The sequence below is a fragment of the Trichoderma evansii genome (assembly GCF_050947405.1).
Source record: "Trichoderma evansii strain SZMC 28006 chromosome Unknown GGI43scaffold_23, whole genome shotgun sequence".
Lineage (NCBI taxonomy): Eukaryota > Fungi > Ascomycota > Sordariomycetes > Hypocreales > Hypocreaceae > Trichoderma > Trichoderma evansii.
Genome location: NW_028145183.1, coordinates 195,473 through 217,980, shown reverse-complemented (window position 1 = coordinate 217,980; position 22,508 = coordinate 195,473). Strand labels below are relative to the sequence as shown.

The 22,508-nt window shown below is 51.0% G+C and overlaps 6 protein-coding genes across 6 annotated transcripts; 4 read left to right on the top strand and 2 right to left on the bottom strand.

The window, feature by feature from the left end:
* Window positions 1–306: 306 nt before the first annotated feature.
* On the top strand, window positions 307–5,100 carry GGI43DRAFT_201436 (uncharacterized protein). Its single transcript, XM_083200074.1, has 2 exons — window positions 307–4,630; window positions 4,699–5,100. Exons 1-2 carry the CDS (start codon window positions 1,003–1,005, stop codon window positions 4,932–4,934), a joined length of 3,864 nt encoding a protein of 1,287 aa, XP_083057039.1. The 5' UTR covers window positions 307–1,002; the 3' UTR covers window positions 4,935–5,100.
* A 1,267-nt stretch (window positions 5,101–6,367) lies between these two features.
* On the bottom strand, window positions 6,368–7,717 carry GGI43DRAFT_201414 (60S ribosomal protein uL14). The gene is made up of 4 exons (XM_083200073.1): window positions 7,640–7,717; window positions 6,925–7,219; window positions 6,730–6,807; window positions 6,368–6,671 (listed from the first exon to the last, which is right to left on the bottom strand). Exons 1-4 carry the CDS (start codon window positions 7,651–7,653, stop codon window positions 6,639–6,641), a joined length of 420 nt encoding a protein of 139 aa, XP_083057038.1. The 5' UTR covers window positions 7,654–7,717; the 3' UTR covers window positions 6,368–6,638.
* Window positions 7,718–8,132: 415 nt separating this feature from the next.
* Window positions 8,133–8,737, bottom strand: GGI43DRAFT_201072 (uncharacterized protein). Its single transcript, XM_083200069.1, has 2 exons — window positions 8,515–8,737; window positions 8,133–8,462 (listed from the first exon to the last, which is right to left on the bottom strand). The coding sequence occupies exons 1-2, from the start codon at window positions 8,538–8,540 to the stop codon at window positions 8,252–8,254; spliced, it is 237 nt and encodes a 78-aa protein (XP_083057037.1). The 5' UTR covers window positions 8,541–8,737; the 3' UTR covers window positions 8,133–8,251.
* Window positions 8,738–11,482: 2,745 nt separating this feature from the next.
* On the top strand, window positions 11,483–14,415 carry GGI43DRAFT_425181 (transcription factor domain-containing protein; the record flags this gene model as incomplete). The annotated part of the gene is made up of 3 exons (XM_083208476.1): window positions 11,483–12,163; window positions 12,241–12,612; window positions 12,682–14,415. The coding sequence occupies 3 exons, from the start codon at window positions 11,483–11,485 to the stop codon at window positions 14,413–14,415; spliced, it is 2,787 nt and encodes a 928-aa protein (XP_083057036.1).
* A 380-nt stretch (window positions 14,416–14,795) lies between these two features.
* Window positions 14,796–17,299, top strand: GGI43DRAFT_200966 (mid region of cactin-domain-containing protein). Its single transcript, XM_083200068.1, has 3 exons — window positions 14,796–16,540; window positions 16,742–16,774; window positions 16,883–17,299. Exons 1-3 carry the CDS (start codon window positions 15,176–15,178, stop codon window positions 16,898–16,900), a joined length of 1,416 nt encoding a protein of 471 aa, XP_083057035.1. The 5' UTR covers window positions 14,796–15,175; the 3' UTR covers window positions 16,901–17,299.
* Window positions 17,300–18,820: 1,521 nt separating this feature from the next.
* GGI43DRAFT_201121 (uncharacterized protein) lies at window positions 18,821–21,418 on the top strand. The gene is made up of 2 exons (XM_083200071.1): window positions 18,821–20,056; window positions 20,327–21,418. The coding sequence occupies exons 1-2, from the start codon at window positions 19,028–19,030 to the stop codon at window positions 21,122–21,124; spliced, it is 1,827 nt and encodes a 608-aa protein (XP_083057034.1). The 5' UTR covers window positions 18,821–19,027; the 3' UTR covers window positions 21,125–21,418.
* Window positions 21,419–22,508: the final 1,090 nt, after the last annotated feature.

Here is a 22,508-nt window from a genome sequence, read left to right as displayed (position 1 = left end):
CCCTCAGAAGTCTCAACCTAGCCCGAGAACTACAAGTAGAGCGAGCCGTATTAGTTGCTGCTTTTGGCCTTGTAGCATATCCATAGGGAGCAAAAGCGCGCTTTAAACTGAAAATCACGTGAATGATGTCAAACAAAAAAGGATGCATGCACCTGATACCAGCAGCAGTTTCGCATATCAAAGTAATGCCGGTGCTGCATCCTGAGCACATGTGTAAGTCATTGCCTCCCAGCCCGTATTGTCTGTCTATGCTCTGCTCGCTCTTTTATGTTCTGCAGATTCTTTGTAGATAAAAGCAAGCTTTGCCTTTGTGATACGCGGGCGATGGCGCTCCGCCAGGACCGGAAAGGGTGTTGTACATGAGCGCTGATTGGATGAGGTGGGGATGCTTTTTCTTTTTTTTAGCAGCAGCTTGTACTGAGTACCACTAAGGTTTAGAAGTAGTTGTGCGCTGGCCTTGTACTTCAAGTACGTACCTACCGGGACTGTGGCCAGTCAGAACGCAGAACCGGGTGGCTTATTCGACTGTCCAGAAAAACGGAACACAGGAGACAACACTGACAGCGTGGAAAAAGGCTGCCCTCATAAATCTCTGATATTCAGCTCACCGCGGCATCATCGCAGCAGCGGGCGGCGGCTCTTATTTTATCTGCGTATTATCCCTGATGTACGTCTTTTGCCGCAGCTGATTGTTGATTGCTATTGTTGCTTTGTTGGCGGGAGGAAAAACCTGCTCGCTCCGGCCGGCACGTCACGCTTCATTCGCCTCTCACTTTGATACAAAGCATCGTCATCAACACTTTGACGAGCCCTTTTCACACTCTCCCCTTCATCATCGCAGAATCTTACTCTTCTGCATCTCCTCTTACCCATAAATCTCTCCGCTCATCTTTTGCGGAATTGCCCTGGCTTTGCCGACACCATCTCATCTACACTGCCTGTCCTCTTACACCCCTTTAAAGAACCTTCTCGTTTCCACACAGGCTGCGGCGGCCTGGCATCATGGACCGCGCTCGCCGCCCAACAATAAATCGTCGCAAGCCTCAGGGAGTTTCTTCATCTCCTGCGTCTGGTTCAGACGCTTCTTTTGAGCGGAATCAGTCGTCCGCCAGTCCCATCATGGCGCATGCCACTAACACTCCACAAATCGCACAGCAAAACCGGCGCGCCCAAAAGACTCTTCAGCCCGCCTTCACTTTCTCAACGCCAGGACCAACAACCCGGCCTTTGAATCTTAGAAAGAGATCAAAGACCATGGATGACTACAGCATGGCTGATGAAGATTATGAAAACGACAGCCCCAAAAAGGGCGGTCACAGTCTGCGCAAACGCGCGCGTGTTGACTACACGTTTGAGCAGATTGACGACGACATTGACTTTTCAAGCGCCATTTCAGGAACGGCATCAGCAGCTGCATCTGGCCCTCGTAATAGGAGACGAAGGCCTGACAGCAGCAGCTACGATTCTGAGGATCTCTACAGTTCTGGACTCAAGAGGCGAGGCGCCTCTGTTGATGCTGACACGCCCTCCAGCCGGCGCCGCAATCCCGCCAGGAAGACGTCAGAATCAAGAGAATCAAGAGCCTACAGGGACGAATTTGAAGACGACGAAAACGACGTCCAGGACACCATTGAGGTGGGCGTGCTGTATTCCGACTCTGAGAAATCCGACAGCGCTCACATGGACATCTCAAACGCTTCATCGACGGACCTGTCCGTTGATGCCCCACAAAAACCTACACCAGCCCTTTCAGGCTCTCAGCACCAGGACAGCGACCTCAAGTCTGCCGACCACGCCGCAGCGCCGGCCGCAGCAAGTCTGGATGTGAATCCGGCTGTTGATCCGCCCGCCAATGCTGCTGCCAATGCTGCTGGCTCTGCTTCTGCTTCTGCTTCTGCGTGCGCTGACATCAACATGCCCCAGCAGCAGTCTGACCGTGCGAGTCTGCCCGATTCGGCTGCACCAGCCTCAAACACGGATGAGAACGCGGCTGAGCCACAGCTCAAGGCTCACGCTGAGGGCGACGCCACACGCACTTTTAGCGATGAGATGGCGGCACCACCTGAAAGCTACGCTGATGAGCTCAAGTCTCCACGCAGCAGCACGCCGCAGAACTCTGGCAGCATTGTCAACAATAACAATGATCGCGAGGGAGAGTCGAGTGTGCAGCCTGTGCAGATGTCGTCAACGCCTTCCACTCCGCCGCCTGCAGTGCATGCCACCGCAGAGGCCAATGACACGGCCTTGATACTTGCGGCTGAAAATGACACTCCCGCTGAAGAAAATGCATATATTAAGCCTCTTAACCAACTTCCCGAAAAGGAAATTCCACAAGAAAACCCTGAGGCACCACCAGAAAGCGACACACTTCCGCAGCCCCAGCCTCAGTCTCAGTCTCAGCAAGAGTCACAGGCCCAGGCTCAACCACAAGAGCCGCCGTATTATCCATCGGCAGCGGCGCACTTAATTACACTTACTGCGCCGTCGGTGCAGCAGCCCAAAGCTCAAGTGCACGTGGAAGAGCCACAAAAAGAGCAGACGCCAGAGCAGACGCCAGAGCAGACGCCAGAGCAGACGCCAGAGCAGGCGTCAGAGCAGGCGTCAGAGCAGGCGTCGGAACAGACGCCAGAGCAAGACTCCAAGGCACCCAGCCCTCCGCCCATCACAGTCGCTGCCACAGCTAAAGACGAAGCCGATGGCACTCCGGCCTCTCCATCAACATCTGCTCCCGGCTCCACGGCATTGGACGCATCTCAGTCAACGAGCACTGACACCACATGCGTCGAGCCACGCGTGTCATTGCCCGAGGACGGTGCCGACACTGTTGTCAGCCCACCATTACCAGAGATCCAAGTTCAGGTTGAAGCCACAAATATGAAGCCTGCAGATCCAGCGCCGCCATCCCAGCCCTCTGAGCGAGGCCCGTCTAAGCCACAGCCTCGACCTGAAGGCCGGTGGGCTCACCTAACTCCATATATCGATGGAGAGTATGTCGCGTATCCTGAAAAGAAAGCGCAGCAAGAGGATGAGGTCACTACCAGTGAAGACCAAACTGCTGATGACCGAGAGGCCAATGACATGGAGCCAATGGTCGATGACAACGACGACATTCCGGATGCTGCCGGGATCGAGGCGCCCACACCAGCTCTCAATACACCATTACGGGGCTCTCCTGTGCCCGATTCAATTGACCCCACTGCCTCCAATTCTCCGGCTGCTGGTGGAGATGACGGCGACGACGTTGATGTTACTGAAGAGCCGCCCGAGCGTAGCCGGTCATTCCGCTATCGCAAGCTCAGAGACCCTAATGAATACCTTGCTGCTCTTGAGAATTTCGAGGACATGTCAACAGAGGATCTTTACGAAGTCTTGGAGTCTATCAACATTTCACTTGTTCAATGGCAGACCGAATGGAATGGATTGGGCAAGGTTGTCGATGACTACGAAAACTCGCTCCGCCGGCGTGTGGCAGATGTCAAGTATGAGTCTCGAACACGCAACTTCCACCAGCATGGCGTCAATTATGAAGAACCGGAATTTGTTGTAAAGGGCTATAGGTCCAAGGATAGAGAAGGCATGACTGAGACACGCTACCTGCAGAACCAGGATCGAATTATGGCAGCTGCTTATGGATTTGAGTATGACCCACATCCATCCAAGATTGGCCGCCAGAACCCAGAGACGCAGCAGGCAGGAATCATGACCCGGGGTCGTTCATTGCGCAACCAGCCAAAACCTACAGCCAAGGCTACCGAGGCAGACGAAGTCACTGGCAAGAGACAGCGGAAGCCCGTTCAATTGTTCGATCCGGCAACACAGGATGTTAGTCGCAGCTCAACACCAGTTCCAACCACCAGACCCAGACGGCGAAGGACTGCCAATGCCGATAACGATGAAAGCCAAGTCTCTTTTGCCGCCAGTTTCAACAGCGAGTCCATCTCAGACGACGAGGCAGGAGATGGCAGGAGGAGACGCAATCGTGCAGCACGGCCAAAGATGAATGTTCCCAGCATCATTGAAGAGCTCGTACCTGCTCCCCCAAGCGAAGATTCCTCTGTGCGCGAAACACCATCAAGATCGGGCCGTAACAAGCGAGTCAAGCAGCCCCCCAAGTATGACGAGGACCCTCTGGGTTACCACTTCGTTGAAGAAGAGCCACCCAAGCGTCGCCATCTGTTGACGCTCAAGATTCCCAAGGGTAAGAACATCAGCGAGCCATCTTCAGCAATTACAGACAATGGCGATTCGCGACCTTCGACAGCCGACTCAGATTCCACTTCACATACCGCCGAGTCGTCTTATTCGTTCCGCCCCAAGCGACAGAAACGATTCCGCGATGACGCTGAAGAGAGCGAGGAAGCTTCGCAGGCTCCCACAAAGAAGAGGAACAAGCGCATCAATGTTGCTCCCACAGCCGGAGGAGAAGAGTTCCCTGTCTTTCCAGAGATGCTTGAGCCGGAAGCGGCACTAGGCCCCAGCCGTAAGATTCAGAAGATCAAGGTTGTTCGCACTACGCCCGCGAGCCGCAAGGGCACACCATCGTCGCTACCCAATGGTGAAGAAGCTGAAGAGCCACCAAAGGACTACAAGTCCATGACCAAGTCGGAGAAGATGTCAGCATCTATGAAGAGTAAGTATCACGCTGTTGAAGTACGCTACATGTGTAATCGTATTCAGCTCGCTAACAAACTATTTCAGGTCGCTGGGCCAATGGCAACATGGCTGGTGCTGTGGAGAAGCGAAAGGCAACCCTTGCCGCCAAGAAGGCCGCGCAGGCAGCGGCTGAGCAGAGGGTTGGGCTTATCGCTCCCAAGCCCAAGATGAAGACAGCCAAGAAGGAGCCGGTCGAGCAGAATCAGATGCCGCCGCCATTTGCCCCTCAGCAACCACCACAGCACATGCATGGAATGGGATACCCATACCCTCCATCATAAATTGATTTTTATTTCCATCTAGCCACAGGAGAGGCGAGCATATATCATCGCCTTTTCCTCGCTGCGGGGATAAGCCTTTTTTATCAACCCGCAATTAACGATTCATGTATCATACTTGGGCGTCGGAACGTGTTTGTGTATTGCCAACAGAATTGGCAGACAACTTGCACACACCAAATCGGGTAAATACATACTTGAAACACAAAAGCCAAAAGCTATCAATCATCCAAGGAGGGGAGATGAAGGGAGAGGAGAACGGGAGGTGATAATTTATGGGTGGAGCTTTGAAGAGCCGGGAAACGATGCATTTGGACATTTGTATATGACTACTTTACTTCGTTTCTCTTGCCTTGTTGTTTTTCCTTTTTTCTTTTTTTTTTTTTTTTTTTTCAATTTTCAGCATTGGGACTGGCTTTACAGAAAAAAAGCATATAGCTGACTGGTCAGCCCTCGGCGTTGGCGGCTTCCCCCAAGAATGGTGGTTTTTTATACAGAGGGAAATACTACTATTTTTGTTTTTTTCCTTTTCAAACTCTTTTTGGTTTGATACCTGTTTCTCTTTTCTTCCTCTCTTACCCTTTTTCTTGCCTGTTTTAGTTTCATGCTTTTTTTCCCTTTCCTCGTTTACACCAAGTACATAGGAGGCGACCACACATCTTGCTTTTGTGCGAAACACGGATACACGGTGGTTGGGCATTTTGTGGGAGGCAGAACGAGGCCTATTTTTTTCAAAGGTATACTGGTGGCTGTAGTTATTTTTCCTGACTTAATAAAATGCTTCTCTAGTTGTTGAATAAAAGTTCTCGTGCTTGTTGTGAGGTGCTTGGCTATGTTAGTGACCAATTAATGATGACATAATAGAGAGAAGTGGTGCATTAATTGGAGTCCACGACTTACAAACTCTTCAATTGTGTTATGAAAGGTACACAAAAAAGTATTCCCGTAAATGTAAAGAAAGCATTCAGTTTTATGATTAAAGACATTCTCTTAAGATTCATCCTTTAAAATAGCATAAGTAGATAGATTAGGTTGATTTTTATAGACACATCTCTTCTTGAATGTTTATACAGGGTAATCCGCCAGCTAAGTGTTGGTGCTAGTATTACGTATCTTGACTCTGAGAACTTCCTAGATGGGCCAGGCGAACCAATAGATTAGTGGGTACTAGTGTCTCAAATTTTGTTGTGAGCAAGATGGTAACACAAGAAATCGTACAGGATCGTGTAGTCTTTTTACAAGCTTGTTGAATGGAAAGGCATGATATTAGCAGCCATCCTCATGGGCTCTTCATTGACCTTTTCAAGCAGCTCGGGCTGATGACTACATTCCGGCTTGCGTTACAGGGAAGATGGCATAATAACAATAGTTTCACCCAGCACTGTTTAAAGACGACTTAGGACTTGGATATTTTTTTCTTTGTCCGTTTGATGCGATACCTGATATTGAATCATCCTTACACGCCGCAACCGAAATGCAAGAGCCTGCCAATCCAGCGACTTTACTTTCCCGTTTCCTCCCCTCCCATGCTTCCCCCGAGTCAAAATAAATAAAAGAAATCCGGAAGGGGGGAAAATAAGAGGCAGAAAAATTATTTCCACGCTTCTAATAAGATCGCATCGGGGGGGACTTGTTCATTTATGTCTTTTTTCTTCTTCCTCTGTCTCCACTGTATAAAGTAAAACCTCCCTCCTTCGTAACAACCTCTTACATGACGACACCGGAGTTGCTGGCAATACGCTAGAGAGAAGATGTTAGAAAGATGTTTTTCTTGACAAGTATCGTGGGTAGCACTTACGGGCCACAGCTCAGCAGCCTCCTTGCCGACGGGGCCAGTGATGGCAGAGCCCTTCATCTCACCCTTGGGGTTGACGATCTGCAAAATCGAATTAGCTTATGCCACAGCATTGGATTGGCGGATGGTTTCGAATGGCGTCCCCAGCCTCATAGTGAAGCAAAAGACCACCCGATCGCATATTCAGGGTAGACGTACGACACCAGCGTTGTCCTCGAAGTACAGGAAGACACCGTCGAATCGCTTCCAGGGCTTGGCCTGTCGGACGATGACAGCGGGGTGGACCTTCTTTCGCAGCTCAGGCTTTCCCTTCTTGACGGTGGCCATGACCATGTCACCGACACCACCGGCGGGGAGACGGTTCAGACGAGCACCGATACCCTTGACGGAGATGATGTACAGGTTACGAGCACCTGAGTTGTCGGCGCAGTTCATGACGGCACCCACGGGAAGACCCAGGGTCATCTTGAGCTTGCCACCAGGGGCACCACGACTGTACGGCACATTGTTGTCAGTCCACGGGTTCTCTTTCGATATGTTGTTCGTATGCAGTCATCGTTCTCTCCTCTGATTTCGCAATTCCTCGACTAGGGATCAACAAAATTTGGTGCCGGCACAAGAAGGAACGGCCAGTCTTTGCTCTCTCAATCGCATTCGATTTGTAATTGCATTTTGAAATTTTGACGCATGCTCGATTCGTTAAAAAATTGGCGAAAAATTTTCATTCGTCGGTGCATAGAGCAGACGCTCGTAAATCCGTGCAGATTGTCTCGTCGTGAGGGACAAAATCCATCGACAATATCCTCCTCCAGCCGGGCTTCTCTTCCAGTAATTTTATTGGTCTCGTCGGGGAAATTGCGAAATAGAGAGAGAGATAAAACGAATGTCCTGCTGTACGTTTAGATCGACTTACGATTGCTTGGCCATTGTATCGGAGGGTTTGGGGGCGTTAAAGTCGTGAGAAACGTGCCGAGTCGCTGATTGCCGTCGTGAAGCTGAAGCTTTTCAGGGCAAATTTTCCTTAATGGCGTTCTGTGGGGGAAAGCCCTAGTGAGGATGTGGCCACACGTGACGATAACGAGCCGCTTATCGTGGTAGCGGCGACACCGTATTTTTCCACGCCAATGATGGAGCTGTGCAGAATTTTGGGGCCAGAGGCACCCCGCTCTTTTTTTCTGCTCTATATCAGCCTATTATCCCACGCTCAACGTTTGGGCATGGCGATGTGGTGCTGTTTGACATGTGGTGGCTGCTGATTGTGCCAATTGACGATACTAATGCGACATGATACAGATAACTCGCAATCATATACGATTATGGTACACACCAAATCAATTCCCGGCTGCAGATCAACCGGCGCCTAACTATACAACTTTGGAAAAGAGGAAGCAAAGCAGATGCCTTCCTTCAGCATTCTCAGAAAAACAAAATCAATCAAAGCAAATGGTTCTGGTATCCAACCCAGTTCAGCATCGATTCCCAACAGCACGTCCCGTTCAGGCCAATACTATTAGATAGTATCTATTTAATTCGCATCCCGGTGGTCAACATGTTCCCAGGTTCCGGTATCTGAGATTGGCGAACTGTCTGCTGCCACTGTGTTGGGCTTTTGCTGTACCGCTTCAGTACTCTTGCCTTCAGCGGCGACCTCGTTGCTCTTCTTGTTGTTGCTGATTACCATCAACTTGTATGGGAGGTCGCCATCGTCATCTTGGATGTATGATGTCACGGCAGGGCTGCTGACACATCAACAAGTGGTCAGCTCAAGGTAAGGTATGGCATACTTACGGATACTTTTGTGTTTCGTCAGACATGTTGAAGGGCTGTTACAATGAGTCTTATCTTTTGAGAATGGACCAGCAGATGGTTGCCTTTGGAGCATATATTATGAAGGTGGCTTTTAAGCTGGGGTAGTATCATCTTCTTAAATCTCCCTTCCTCCGGCTGGCAGCCCATATATCAAAGAGAGACACGCATCTCAATTGCTACCCCAACTGCCACTCCCTTCTTCAGGCTCAAATCGTCAACACATGGCGGCTGGCATGAGTCGCCAATGATACTGCACCACATCTCCGATGCGGCTCTGTTCGAGCACCATGACTTGCTATTCTCAGACCTTCCGACTTGGCCAAGGCACGTGGTCACGCTCAATTCAGGTCAGTCAAGACGGAACGTTTGTAATATGTGTATCAACTATCTTTGCGGCCAATGAGTGAGACGACTTTGTCTGCGCGATTGCTGTCGATGCTGGGTATCTGCATGTGGTGTGCATCAAATGAAGTCATATCGGTCAGTACGCTTGCACGTATTCGGCCTCTTGAATCTTCGTCTACCGGCATGGCTCAATCACGACCCCATCTTTTATCTGTCTAGATGACTTTTTCATTGTACACTTTAATCCACGTAGAACCTGCACTCGACCGGTGAGATGAGTGATGCAGCCATACTTGCATGACGCGCGGTAAGCGCCCAAATGCCCTCAAGCTTGCGAAATGCAGTGCAGCACGCATGCATTACTTCGCTTAAGCCCGTTGTTGATCGATGCAATTGGGAAGCCAGTCCAGTGGGTATACATATGTAAGCTGGAAATCTTATCGGGACCTGGTGGCGGCCATGTTTCGCCTAGCGCCTGTTGGAAGGAAATCGTTTCTTGTTATATGCGCTCAGTAGTTGCCGGGGATGGGAACCAACATTGTTTACAACCCTGCGCTGAGGTCCAACTGACGGGCCGAATGAGAGCCTTTTTTTTTAGATGCAGTTGAGCTAAGCTGTTCTTTTCCCGGTCTCAGAAACTTGTTGACTGTTATAATTGTTGCCATGCTAGCGCTGTATGATTCTGCAGCCGTACAACTCTGCCGCAAACTTGAGCTGCGTCGTTTCTGCGCCTGGGCTTGATTCGCTGTCCCCCATCACGTGCGGGGTGATTCTGGGCACAGGGTGGATCGTGTTCTGGTAACCCATTCGATGACCTGGTTCCCAGCACCTCGGGCTCAGAAGCCAGGCGAAGGGGTGGCATTTTAATTCCTGAAACTTCGTATGCTCCCATATATTGGTTTGGCAAAGACACACTTTGTACGGCATTGGACGTTATCAGCAAAGTACGTAATGGCCTGATTTAGTGCCGATAAAAGAGGAGCAACGAAGTTCAATAGCGAATCCTTCCAAAAACCTTCTTCAACCACTACTCCAAGATACAATTAGTGATGTTATACTCGCCCCGACAAGTAACTAGATGTTGATATAAATAGAATAAAAACTGGCTTGGCATTCAACAGCGTCTAGAATAAAATTTCCGAAGAATTTTCGAGTCATTCTTATTTACCAGCGTCGCGGTTATTCACCAAGCTTTCCAATATCTTCGATTCTGAGATGTGAAAAGCACACATCGAGGTGACGTGCTCTTGGTGTAGAACTTAATCACGGAAGCGGTAACAGGTGGGGGCCGGCGCCGAACGACGTCTTACCAAAACTCCTGCTACTGTTGTCGAGCTGAAGCCACCCGGAAATAAAGAAGCACTTGCGAATAGTTCCCTGCATGTCTATAACAGTAAATTTCGTTTAGTCCCGCCAGGAGCCGCCACGGAATAGGAAATCCGTGTAGTCTGGGAGTTGGAACCCAGAAACAGGATCCTGGTCGAGGTGATCTCCAGCAAAGATGTTCATTGGCTTGCAGGCAATAGGATGTGGCAGGCCAAGGTCGTGCCGCAACATACTATGTAGCACTTGGACTAAATACTGCTCCGTAGAAGGATCCTACTCCCTCCGCCGTCAGCTCTCTCTATTGCGTGGCGAGAGTTGATGACAAATTACATGTAGGCTGCATCAGAGTATAGGCCCTATGTGCCGTGGTTCGACTATTGTTCCCAACCGCCTCTCACATGTCGGATTCTAGAACCCAATCCTGTGCTGTGGGGGTTGTCAGCGCCTAGCAAACGATGCTCGTACCAGATGGCATCGCCTATTTTGCAGAATCCACGATAGTAATCCTCAATACCCGCGGAAAGAGAAGGCTTCCACAGTCATATATGGTCCTAGTACTTCGTAATACTATTCCCGGACCAAGGCCATTATTACCTGCCTAGTCATTGTTAGTCGCCCGTGCTCCATCGCAGCTGCATCGGCCCTGCTTATGTGGCAGTGCGGTCCCCGTACTGTACATGGTCGCATCTGGTGGTGGAGATGCATAATCTATAAGCGTTTATCCGTAGGAACACACCTCAGTGGCTTCCTAGTTCCGCGTGTTGTGCATGCGAATGGCGCCTATTATACGAAGCCTATGTGAAGAATCCTCGACGCTGGCGCTGTAGGACTATATTCCTGCATTTCACGCCCATGGCAAATAACGTTTTCGCAGCAGCCCGATTTGGGCAATGTCATCGTGGTCGCCAGGCCACCGCGTCTCCACAGCCAGCCCACTGTGGCTTGAAACTTTCGCTGGGCTTTTTGGAGTCTCTCTCTCCCCACCTGCGCCCAGAGCTCGACGACTCGCCGATTTCTCTCCCTTCAACCTCAATCGAGCTTCGCAGAGCTGTCTCTATTAAGCGCCTGCATCCATTGCAACACCCAAACTGCCACAGCATTGATGCGATTCAAGCCCCCCCTTCACGTGCCCCCCGCGGATGAGCAGACCGGCGGCTCCTTTGGCTTTTGACTGAGCCCTGCGACATATTAGTCTCTTCTGCGCTTCTTCTGGTGTTTGCCGCGAGGTCGTCAACACAGGCGAAGCGACTCCGGGAGACGAGTCAGAGACGGGAAAATGGCGGTAAATTTCGACTTCAGCGCCTCAGCGACGCCGCCGAAGCACACCATGGCCGAACAGAGCGCCTCATCGCCGCATCATCCGAATAATGTCACCATCTACCAGACGACCGGGCCAGACGCCCACTTTGGCCCCATCTTGGCCCCGGGTGACTCGGGATCACCGCTGCTGAATCCGCGATCCTGCGTCACCTGCCGAAGGCGCAAGGTGCGTTGCGACAAGCAGATGCCCTGCTCCAATTGTCGGCGCGCCCTGATTCCCTGTGCATTCCCCGCGCCCGGCCGCGCGCCGCGCCAACACCGGCCCAAGGACCCGAATGCCCCTCCGAAACCAACGAGCCTGCGCGAAGTTGAGCTGGTCAAACGGCTGAAGAAGCTGGAGGGCATCGTGGAGGAATTGAGTGGCCAAATCGAGATTGAGACTGGCGGCAGGGTTTCTTCTACCGCTGGCTCGCCCTCCAACGAGGGATCGCCGACAGCTCAACGACCGAAATCCAGCAGCTTGGGCGCATATGCGTCAGGGGTTGTTGATTTTGGCGACAACCATGCCACTGGCGAGGTCCCCGAGTCTCGTAAGATGAGAGAGAGCCGGAAACAGCTCGGGCGAATGGTTTTGAGTGATAGCAAGGGCACTTCTCGCTACGTTAGCAGTGGATTCTGGTCCAAATTGAACGATGAGGTATGGCCCCCCTTTTCGGCCTGTGCTGCAGGCGTGACAAGCAAATCCAATCTTGGCGCTAAACATACCATGTGTAGCTAGATGCAATTCGCGAAGAAACGCAGAAACTTACCGACGAGGATGCCGACGACTCTGAATATGAAGAATCACCGCCCATCGACTCACCCGCCACCGCTGCGAGCTCCTCATATAATCACCATAGCTTCATCCTAGGACATCGATCTCTCGATGCTAATCTAAGAAGCTATCATCCTTTAACCCCTCACGCCACATTTCTATGGTCAGTGTATCAGGAAACCGTTGATCCTTTACTTAAAATCATCCATGTCCCAACCATGGAGGTCATATTGCGCGATGCCCGCCGAAACCCCGAAAAACTTGCCCCTGGACATGAAACATTAATTTTCGCTGTTTATTATGCTGCTATTGTGGCGCTTGAGGCTGGCGAGGTGAGTACCCTATACGTCTTTCATCTTCAAATGGATCTCGAATAGCACGAGTTTTTAACACTGCTTTAGGTGCAAACCAACTTTGGCGCTACCAAAGAAGAAATGCTTGCGCAGTATCGCTATGCCACGGAACAGTCGCTTGCTAAAGCAAATTTTCTAAACACATCAGAATTTACAGTCGTCCAGGCACTCACCTTATTCCTTCTGGTCGTAAGACGGTACGACGAGAGCCGTTTTACTTGGTCTATGACCGCTCTCTTGGTTCGCATTGCGCAGGGTCTGGGCATTCATCGTGATGGAACAAACTTTGGACTCTCTCCGTTTGAAACAGAGCAGAGACGACGAGTGTGGTGGGCCATTTTGACTTTAGACTTCCGCGCTTCTGAGGAAATGGGCACCGATTTGATTGTGGCAGATGGAGACTTTGATACCCAGTTCCCTACCAGCCTTAATGATGCCGACTTCTCACCTGCGAGCACTACAATCCCCCCGGCAAGAGAAGGAAAATCAGAAACTGCAATCTCGTTGGTGAGATTCGAAGTCTGCGCCATGTCGAGACGCATACGCGACGCGTCTGGCGAGAATTTGTCGTGTGCCAGAACCGAAACCGGTACAGTTGCAGAGAAAGAGCGGATGTTGGTCGAACTCTATCAGAAAATTGAAGATAGGTTCCTTCGGCACTTAAATCAGGAGGTCGATATTCTCTATTGGGTTGCGGCTATGATATCGCGCATTATCATGTCCAAGATGTGCCTAATCATATATCAACCAATGCTTTTCCCCGGTTCTGATCACGAGCTCACAGCAGAAATCCGCGAACGGATTTACATTGCGGCTATCGAAATTATCGAATATAATCACAAACTCAACACCGATCCTAGATGCAAACAGTATCGATGGCTGTTCAGGACATATACGAACTGGCATGCGATTGCTTATATACTCGTTGAGACATGTCGTCGTCCTTGGACCCCTCTTGTCCAGCGTGGCTGGGAGGCAGTCAATGGCTACGACAAAGATTTGGCTGAGAACATCAAGAGAGCTGACCATGCCGTCGTCTTCCTTCCCTTACGTAAACTATTCATCAGAGCGAAGAGATATCAGGAATCAGAGGTGGCTCGACTAAGAGCTGATCCCGAAGAAGCCAGGCGCCTGGACCTCGCAGAAAGAGTAAACCCACCTCGGGCGCGGTTCGATCCTGTTCCAGGCTTAGAAGCCAGGCAACAACAAGTCAGAGAGAATTGGAGAACAATGGTACAATTGGAGGGCTCTACACCATCTTCATCATTCTCCAACCCCCAACAGCAGCAAACACCAATGGCTTCTCTCATGCCCGAAGAATCTCAATCGTCGTCACACCAGACACCAGCAGCTGGTACTGCTGGGCCGCGCTTTGCACAGAATAATGCTGAAAACCAAATGCATATGGGTATCTCTAACGATCCCATGGAATACATGGACGCATTTATGGCTCAAACCAACGTCCCTGTAGCGGACCTCTGGAATGTGGGAGCTGTAGCCACCATGCACAACGGGCATGATGCTGCTGCCTTGGGCATGGGAGAAAGACAGCATGTTCAGGGCAACATGGTCGGGCAAGAAGCAATGATGCTACCAAGCCAGCAGCCAAAAGACGACCATCACGTTCCACCATATCTCTGGCCCGAAAGCTTTGCGACACCAAATACAAAGTTTGAAGTGGAGGATGCAGATATGCTGGGAGCCAATTTCAATTGGCATGACTGGAGCCAGAGCATTCGGGGCTTGGGAATGGAGGGCACGCAATCGAAACAGAGCTGGTGAGAAATCACAGCTGGTAAATATCGCACAACATACTGTTCCAACACCGTGTATGATATCCTGGCCAAGGAAGCGATTTAATTGCACTTGTCAAGAGGGAGGGCTGGAAGAGAGTGATTTACGATACCCCTAGGCGAAATGAGGCGTTGCCGTCATGGGATTTAGACAATGCGTCATTCGGAGTTGCTTGAATTACATCTCATTCGTTTTTGGATTTCTCACGCTTGAAATGTTTCTTTAATAATTGTATGTAATCCCTACTCGTGATATCTATTGGTTTGGCCTTGAGTCCGCGCAAAGTACTATAAACTTGCTGTCCATGATACTTTTCCGTAGAGCCCCACCTAGTGTATCTTTGTCTCACATATCAACTAACAAATACATATTGTTATGACAACTCTTCGTAAAACCATACTTTTTATACCCAGTATCTGTTCTACCCATCCCAATACTAGCACCCTGGCTTAACGCCCCCTTTTCTCACCTGCCTCTTCTCATCTAGGGTAAGTGAGCGCGGGAAAGGCGTCATGTGACGCTACTGACGGGAAGCTTTAGGGATAGCCAACAGTAAGGCGCCTGCCGTGATCGTTTTTAGCGGAGCGAACTAAAAAAGCTTATCGGAAGTAAATATCAACCGCCTAACGACAAGTGGGATACGTAACGATCTTCAACCTCACCCGTGGCTCTGCCGTCTCTCTCTCTCCGACAACTTCGCGCGCGCCCCCTCTGCATTTGCGCCATCAGCCTTTATTCTCTCGGAGCAATGGATCCCGGGCGACGAGCCATGATTGCAGACTCGAGATCGTCATCGTCTGGCCGTCGAGAGCCCACGGCGCCGCGATCTGACTCAAACAACCGAGTATCCAAATCAAGTCGACCAGGCCCGTCGACAACCGCACGCAATGCTGCCAAATACCTGACACAAGACGAGCAATCACGACAATTTGTAGCCGACGAGGACAAATTCGTGCTGAAGCAGGCCAAGAAGAAGGCGGACATTCGAGTGCGCGAAGGGCGTGCCAAACCCATTGACATCCTGGCTTTCAACCTGCGCTTTGTCGATGCCGATCGCGATGTCTTCGATGACGACGATGCCGACGACGAGATTGAAGTGGACCCACCTGCAAAAGTCATACAGGATTTATCCTCAGCTGCACAGATATCAGAGCTCGACTCGAATATTGTGTCTTACCATGTTCTGGAGACAGATTCGCGGAACCGTCGGTACTGGGAGGCTTTGCGGACACTGTGCGCGGATCGGAGGGCCAAACTTGACCCTCAGGGGCACGAAGGGAGAGTCGTGAGCAGTGTCGCGGACGACATAGACAGGATCTTGGCACCAAAAACATTCGATGAGCTTGAGGCTCTGGAGAAGCAGATCAAGGCTAAGCTGAGGTCAAACGAAGATATCGATACCGATTACTGGGAACAGTTGCTTCGCAGCCTCAGGGTATGGAAGGCCAAGGCCACGCTCGCTCGGATAGCGGAAGACATCGACGCGAAGAAGAAAGAGCGGCTTGCAAAAAGGGCACCGCGCCCAAAGGAGCCCTCTAGAGACAGCGGCCTGCCCGCTAGTAGCAGCCATAGTTCAGGTGGCTCCTTGGCGTCAACAAACAAAGTGGATGCCTATGAAACCGGAAATGCGGACGACTCCCAAGCCACAATGGCACTATACGACAGAGAGGCGGCGCGCGGGGTGTCTGAAAATGAGGAAGTCTTTGCGGCTGAGGAAGCCCTGCCTAGTGGAACGAAACCCCCGCAATGGACGGAAAAGTATCAGGCTCGCAAGCCTAGGTACTTCAATCGTGTACAGATGGGCTACGAGTGGAACAAATACAACCAGACGCACTACGACCATGACAACCCTCCGCCTAAAGTGGTGCAGGGATATAAATTCAACATCTTCTACCCCGATTTGGTAGACAAGACCAAAGCACCTACCTTCAAGATCATTCGCGAGCACGGCAGAAGGCGAGGAGAGTCGTTTGCTGCGGCCGGCGAGGTGGATACTTGTCTCATCCGCTTCATCGCGGGACCTCCGTATGAGGACATTGCGTTCCGTATAGTTGACCGCGAGTGGGATTATAGCGCCAAGAGGGAGCGTGGCTTCAGAAGCTCATTTGATAAGGTATGGACGGCCACCATGTTCCCATTACCCGGTTTGCTTTTTTTTACCCCTAGACACCGTCTCGAGTCACGCTGGCCAGCTCAGCCAACGTGACAAAAGACAGCCGCCACACGCGCGGCACTGTTGGCCGGGGCTCTGCCTAGCCACTCTTTTGTTTAATACCCCTGACCCTGTCGAGCTGCTAACGCTGTAACCTTACAGGGAATTTTGCAGTTGCATTTTCAGTTCAAAAAGGTAAGCGGAAAATCTACGCCCATACGCTTTTTTTTTTTCCAATGAGAAGAAGAAATGGAACATAATAAACCTCGAAGAAAAGAAACAGCTGCTAATCAATACCTACAGATATTCTACAGAAAGTAAACAGAGAGTTGAGGAGCGACAGGCGTTTGGTCTGCCCCCGCGCAATGATCGCTTATCCTTGTATCACGGCAGTATTTATGATGTCGGGTACGTAGCCGTTTAGCGTGCTATGCTAAGAGGCGATTAAAAAAGGAGATGAGAAAAATAAAGAGCGGGACGAGAAGCATGCTTAATGATACTACTATTACGAATCCTTCGACCAATTAAAGAAGGGGAAACAAGGCTAGAGATGAGCAAACAGGGAAGAAATAACTAGAATGGGAACAGTACTTATTCCAAGGCTAATAAACAAAGGGAAATAATCAGAGAGAAAAAAAGAAAAGGAAAAAAAAGAAAGAAATAGCTAACTAGCCGCAGTGGCTTTCGCTGATACTTATACATTTCCTTCACAGCTTTATGCACAACCGCCTTGATCTTCGACTGGAATAAGACTAGCTCATCGCTCGGGCTTTGAATTCTGGGATGCTGCTTTGCGTGTTGCCTTTGGTGGCAGATATGCAGCTGAGGAATCCTGCTGTCCCACTTCTAGGGCTAGAATGTTTCGCGAAGGCTCAGAAGATACCTGTTTCAGGGACCCAAGTGATCCTTAACAGGGGACTCTATGGCATCTCGGAGATCCATGAGACGATGTATCGATGGCTACCCTTTTTGGTGTCCTGGAAGAGTCGACTGATACTTCGGGCTAGAAATCAGGCCCGGTGCAAGCTGAAACAGGACGTAAAGACCATTGGACGGATAGAGTAGCCGTATGCATGGCGTTCCACCTCTGCACTAGAAGGCTGCTCCTATGCGAGACGGATGGCAATCAAACTTATTGGCTTAACTGAGCTCAACTACTGCACTCGTTTCCGCATCCCCTGGCATATACGTACCTGGACACACCCTCCACCCTCCCTGCTGCAAGCCTTTAGCCGTCTCCGCGGACACAGCCTTGACGTACATTATATAGAAGCATCTGCAGTAGGAAAAGCTTCTACGGCTACACTACTACCAGGTACCTTGGCAAAACCCCGAATAGCCGTCATTCAGAGAGATCTCATTGGATCCTTCTCCAGCGGCATGCCGATAGCCGTTGCTGAAGCGTGGAGTCTCCATTGCTGCCAATCAAGAGCATGGACGGAGCTGACTCGAGGTAGAAGTTCAAGTAGTAGCCCGGACATGCCTACAGATGACAAAGGCACATCGTTCATATGTAGACCAATGAAGGCGGGCTGCTACCTGAAGCTGGGCTAGGACACCCGTGCTCTGCATGGACGTGAAAATTCCGACGCTGGTGGTATTAAGGAAGGGAAATTGTAGCAGAAATAGCGACGGCAACATGGGAGGTGATTTTATTCACTGCAGCTGAAGGAAAAACACTCCTCTCCTCCGTTTTCCTCTCTTCTGGTGCCCCCAGTCCAGTTACACACTCGTCGTCTGGGCCTTCTGCCGGCCGGCCATCTTATCCATATCGACAGCACCCGGCACTGTTTCAATGAGCCTTCCCCAGGTTACTCAAAGTGTAACCGGTGGCTCACGTCTGAAGAGGCAGAAGAGATATGCATGATGGGTCGCATTGGGAGCTTGCCGGGCTGGCGTTTTCTACGTTTACGGGGTGCGTGTGTGTGCGAGTGGCACCGCGGACCTGGATTGCTTGTTCGCATGGCCTCTCTCTGTAGGGCCGCCAATAAGGACGTCCATCTGCTAAACTTGGGTGGCCTGGGGAAAAATTGATGCTTGTCTAGGCCGCAAAGAGACGTATACAAGGCCTTACACGTTACGTATGAAACTCCTACAAACAACTATGCTTTTCTCTCTCACTCTCACTCTCTCTCACACCCGTTCACTTCCTCTCTTGTATGTACTTACGCACATACACGCACTATAAAGATGTGGCGCACAAGGAGATGCTCGGGTGTCCCATACTGCCCTTCTTGTGGCACTCTGCCGCCTCCACTTACATATCTGCCTTGTTCGACACTTTTCCCACTTTCCCGTCTCCTGACGACGTCGTTACAGCATCAGGTCTTTCCGTCCTGACCAGAAAGTCTCTGAACATACAAAGCTACCTTCTTTGCTACCCCCTCATTTGCTCCGTCTCGACATCCTCCTCTGCTTTCCCCAAGACTTTACCCGCCATTACATCCTATGGCCTCGCCCATTTTGGACAGGAAGCTTCCGGTGGGAAGCTACACGGACTTTCAACACCCCCAATCGACCAAGCAATCGACCTCTATGGGTAGCTGTTCGCCTGTGGTCTTCTCCCCTTTGCCGTCTGGCTTTGGGAAGGAGCAACAACATCACCAACCTGATACATCTTCGTTTACTCCGGCGGTTTGCGCTCTCCCACAACAGCAACGACATCAAGAAATTCTATGCTCACAAGAGGGACAGCTGCTATCGCCACCAGCTTGCTGCATTGAATCTAGTGCATATATGAGCCCGTTTTCGCCGTATCAGCCAAGAAGCCACAACATCTGGCCATCGCCTCCTCTGAGACCGGGTGATATCCAATATTGTATGCCTTTCCAGGATTTACCTGCTTGTGGCAACGCATCTCTGCCTTGTCATAACAATTCGCCCGCTTCTCCTGGCGGATGGTCATCGGTATCTGGCTACCCCCCGACGTCAGGTTTCTTCCATTCGCAGCATCCTGGAGACCAGCCTTTTGATAGGGTTTGCACTCCAATGTCGTCACAAGAGTTCTCTCTTCAGCATCCAGACATACATACCCCCTACACGACGAGCTTCCACCCCGATTCTGACATTGAAATCCCGGTTGCTTTCAATCTTTCAGTGTCTTCTCACGCGATGCCGGAGCTATCTACTGTTCCTCCCTCTTCGAGCGCTGGATCGCCGGATGGCTTGCAAGCAGAAACTCCTGCTTCTTTCATTTCGCCCAAGATTGAACACATTGACGGCCAGGATGCGGAATTCATGGAATCGATCCTCGCCGCTCCTCGTGCTAACGAGCCTATGACAATGAGCACTGCTCGGCATGACGATAAGGCCGATGAACCTTACGCCAAGCTCATCTACAAGGCTCTGATGGGCCAACCCGACTATACCATGACTCTGCAAGAGCTCTACCAATGGTTCAGAGACCACACCAGCAAGGCTAAGAATGAAAGGGGCGGATGGCAAAACAGCATCCGCCATAACCTTAGCATGAACGCCGTGAGTGAACCCCAGACACCTAAGCCTAGCATGTTTGTTTTGTTTTTGTTTTCTACCCTAACCGATCTTTCTTTCTTTCTTTTCTTCTTGTCTTACGCCGCTTCCAAAGACCCCGGCAAGTGGGGCCAACATCTGCATGTTCTTTTCTTTTTCTTCTCCCTGTCTTCCCGTTTGCTGCGGTGGATGCAACTACCATGTACTATCTGCCCGGTTTCAATCATGGCTGCAATTTAGAGACTAGGATTACCGGATGCTAACTTTCTACTCTAGGCATTCAAAAGACGCGATCGCAAGCGCGTTGAGGAAACCGCCCCTTCAGCGTGCGCAGAAGGCGAGTCCTTATTTGCAGGTGAGGTAAAACGAGCGAACGAATGGATCCTAGAAGACTGGGCCGTCCGCGATGGAGTACAGAGCACGACCAGATACCGTAAAGGGAACTCTGGGCGTCGCTCGAGCAGACGCAGCTCAAGCCATCTAGACATGGGAATGGAGCGGCGGATCAACCAACGCAACAGCACTGTCAGGGCCTTATCTGGACAGAAGGGCGGATGCGCGGCTAGAAACTCGCGTATTCGGAGCCATCTGTACGGCCAAGAGCTGCCGCTGGCCAGTGGTCGCCAGTATCGGCTGGTTGGTAGCGGGCTGGGCTCGCCACCAGCCACCAGCCTGGCAGATCCCTTCTATTCCATGTCCATTGCAATCCCACGGATCGACCCGGCAGCCATCCAGACCCCCATCGTGCATGGGCACAGCAATAGCGCGGAATTTGGGACCGTAGCCACCGCAGCCACAGAGCTCTATGGACTGCAGATGGCAGGACCGCGGATGGACCAACAAGTGGCTGGCGGAGGCAATGGTCACAGCGGCATTCATGCAGTTTCATACATGAGCCAACAGGAGCAAATGTACCTGGAGCCGTCGCCGGTAGAGTTTCCTTATGGTATTGCAGATGTCCAACTAGACTATGCCGGTGACCGCACCAATATCGACGTTCCTGAGCAGATCCGGCGCCATAACACCATTATCGGCACTCCGAGAATCGGCTGGACCAGCCCTAACAGCGTTTAAGGGAAGCAGGAGGCTTATGATATGCAGAGTAAGAGAGTCTGCTTGCACGCTCTGCTTGCACTACAGAGCCCGCCCGCCAAACTTTGTCTGTCTTTTTTGAACGAGCTGGTCTCGGAGGGGCTTGGTATACACAACGTCACGCTGGACGGTTGACCGTACGACACACAGGTTCCCGTTCCGATTGGCGATGTGGCTGGCCACGCGCACACACTCACACCTACACTCTCACGCGCACACGTTTTTTCCTCACCGCGCTCCGCATGTCATGTCAAACATGCATACACATATACGCCAGCATGGTTGAGCTGGGCATCCTGTATATCTGGTGATGGGCGGCGGTGACAGCCACAACCACCGTTTACAACAACGAGCAACAGTTGCAGCAATAGCAGCAGCAACAGGGCAGCGGAACAACAATCACGCAATTCAACGGCAAGTGGAGAGGGATAAGAACCGACAGCCTCAAACGCAAAAAACAACGCAAGCCGGGACAGTGACTGCCACTACAAATCTAGACTGCCACTGCAGCAGCATTGACGCAGAGGACGAATCAAGTATCACGGGTCAGTGGAGTTGATGCCCGGTCTATGCGTTTCTCAACGTGGCTGCTGCTTGGTGTAACCACCAGCGCACTCTCCGTCCTCACACACACACACCTCACTGCCTTGGCGGATACGAAAAAAGAGCAGGGCAGGGGGACTAGAAGAAAGCCACGGCTATCTCAGACGAACCAACAGCCGCGTTCACGGCTGCAAGCTGCAAGGGTCTGCCCCCCAATGATGGATGCACTATTCCTCAAACCGGCCTGGGCTTGGCACCTGGACTACCTAAACAGGCGAACAAAGGCACACTCCATTCGCACGAGGCTAGCAATGTACCGCAGCATGGGAGACCCTTGGAGGAGAGTGCGGTTGCCTGCCTTGTTGCTAAGGCGGTTGGTCACGCTGGCGTGTCTGCTTTCTTGCCTTGACAGATCTCTACTGCCTTTACTGGTGGTACACGGGCACAACGGCCCAACTCTTTTTGTCCTTTCTCAACAACTTCGATTTGTTCTTGGCGTTTTCTTCTTGCCTTTGGGACCTGTTAAGGGCGACTTCTGGTCAAAGCTGGACTAGAATATGGGGCGCTATGGATGTATTACTTTTTTTTGCGTGCTCTAAGAGAGAGAGCCTTATGCATGACGGAAAATGGGTTGGAAATGGTATACGAACAGCGATGGAAGCGAAAAGCAGGTAATGGATTTTCTTAATTGGGCATGGATTTTTTTCTTTTTCTCCTCTACTTTCGGCTGGATCTCTGTTTTGTTTTTGGCGAGGATTAATGCATTTGCTTTGGTGATGGCCGCTACCTCCTTACATACCCGTAGTGTTTTCAGCACTGCTAG